The sequence below is a fragment of the Porites lutea genome, chromosome 1 (genome assembly GCF_958299795.1).
Source record: "Porites lutea chromosome 1, jaPorLute2.1, whole genome shotgun sequence".
In the NCBI taxonomy this organism is placed as follows: domain Eukaryota; kingdom Metazoa; phylum Cnidaria; class Anthozoa; order Scleractinia; family Poritidae; genus Porites; species Porites lutea.
The window spans coordinates 45,291,691-45,293,775 of NC_133201.1; the positions used below are offsets into that span (position 1 = coordinate 45,291,691).

The window sequence follows — 2,085 nt, forward strand, 5'->3', positions numbered from 1 at the left end:
ACGCTATTCGGATGACAGGATGTTGGCCTCGATATTTGCACGTTTTTATCACTTTTTTTGTACTATCTACCAAATTTTCACAGTACTTCCTAACAGATTAGCCAACTACATTTTCTCTGTAATATTTCATTTGTCCAGTGATTTTAGTTGATTCATATGATATTTACAAGTAATGATGTTATAATCGAAATTCAGTTATACTGATCTGCACGTAGCTAATAAGTACACAGCCATCTAGTAAAATAGCTGGCCAGCCGATAAATTACAGTCTGTAGTTCTATTTTGAGACGAACGATTAAAAGAATCTTTTCCAAAAGAAAATTTTCCTTGCACGTAACCTAATAAAAACACCGAGAAACGTAAGAAGAAATATAACAAGAAGATCGAAAAATTTGTTTTTCGTCTGATGGACAGAGCCTCAGCCATCTCGATCGATTAGTAAATTAACAGTTTTGGTTTTTGTTTCCTCTGAAGAGGTATCATTTTTGCCTTAATGCACAATTTCCAAAAATTAAATTGGTCCGGAGAATTGAGTTACGTAGAAGGCCAAGTTGAAGTTGTGAGTCCTGATCATGATGCCTCGGACTATTTTAATCCCAAGGAGAAAAGAATTCTAATTCTGAGATGTTACTACCGCAGCAATGTTAATTTATAATAAACGAGAGACAGAGGGATTTTACGTATTACATAAACACCAATGAAAGTCCAAAGCATTTCACTTTAATGTATTTTTAATTTTCCTACGATTAATTTTTTTTGGCTGCGAAAGGCACGATTTATCAGGTAGATATATAGCGAAGGTGGATCTTTCACGTGAGACTATTTCATGTTTTAGCGCGGAAGCTCACCTGCATGGTATTTCATTGGTGGTTATAAAATAAATCGTAATTAGCGTCTACTGTCAGTAATATTTTATCCTTCCATGGCAGGTCCAACTCCTCTCGGTTGGGGACAAAACGACAACAAAGCCTTTCGGTAACGCCGGCCATAATTAGGATTGCTAAGTCCATAAATAAATGGATTAACACAAACGGTGATAAAGTTGAGAATTGCTGTGAAATGGTGAAGTGTAGAATCTATTTTCGCTTTACCCGCAGTTGCAAAGATAAAGAAGATTTGGTTTGGGGAATAACATATGAGTAAAATACAGGTCATAATGCCGATCATTCTTGTCATCTTCCCTCGTAGTTTGGCCTTGCTCTCCGCGGAGGCAACTGGTGAGTTGTTTGTCTTCACAATCATATGTATGTACAGTCCAATCATGGAAAGGCATGGAAAGAACAACTTCATGATAATAAGGAACACAGACAGAGACGTGCGGAAGATAGAGCCTGATGAAATAAAGTTGAATTTGCAGATGTCATTGGATGATGAACTTGGTTCATAGACCACATCAAACAAGTCTGTTCCAATGAGTGCGAATGACCAGATCAAACAGAACAAGACGTAACCCATGAGTCTCTTTCCCTTGAAGAATAAATTATATTCAGAAGGTTTTACAACAGCAACCCATCGCTCTACTGTTAACAGCAATGTAATATAAATGGAGAAAAACACCAGCTGAAAGAGAAACATTCGGCTCCAGATCACTTGGCAGAAGATATATCCAAGAACTGGATTGGTTGGACGAGGAATAAGGTCACCAAGGGCGAAGCCCGGACTCGTGATCAAGAGAATGGCAGTCAGCACATCTGCTATGGCAAGGCAAAGAATGAAAGCGTTGTAGGACTTTTTCAGCAGCTTTTTGTCACGAACAAACACTAGAATGGTCAACGTGTTTCCAAGGATTGCTAAAACAGAGATAACACAAATAGCAATCTGGGTTTCGGTAAGTCTGACTTCCATTGCCTGCTTTCTAGGGGTATAGAATTTACACTGTGTCTTGGGAACTCTTCACATAACAAATCCTACTCTTTGAGTCTTTTGGTGATGTTAGGTTTTTGGGTCAGTCATGAAGGAGCAGTTGTAAGTTTTGCTGATGTTGTTGATCTAGCACCATGACGAAACCAATACCTAAAGTAACGGATAATAATTCAAATTGTAAACGTTGCGCAGATATCTTACACGTTGATAAAACATTATATG

The 2,085-nt window shown here is 37.9% G+C and overlaps 1 protein-coding gene across 1 annotated transcript; it reads right to left on the bottom strand.

Moving 5' to 3' along the window:
* Positions 1–912: 912 nt before the first annotated feature.
* On the bottom strand, positions 913–1,845 carry LOC140930538 (somatostatin receptor type 5-like). The gene has a single exon (XM_073380269.1). The coding sequence runs from the start codon at positions 1,843–1,845 to the stop codon at positions 913–915; it is 933 nt and encodes a 310-aa protein (XP_073236370.1).
* Between the last annotated feature and the right edge of the window lie 240 nt (positions 1,846–2,085).

What these genes read in the sequence shown, in the direction of transcription:
- LOC140930538 (XM_073380269.1), bottom strand. Translation starts at nt 1,845, where the DNA reads ATGGAAGTCAGACTTACCGAAACCCAGATTGCTATTTGTGTTATCTCT.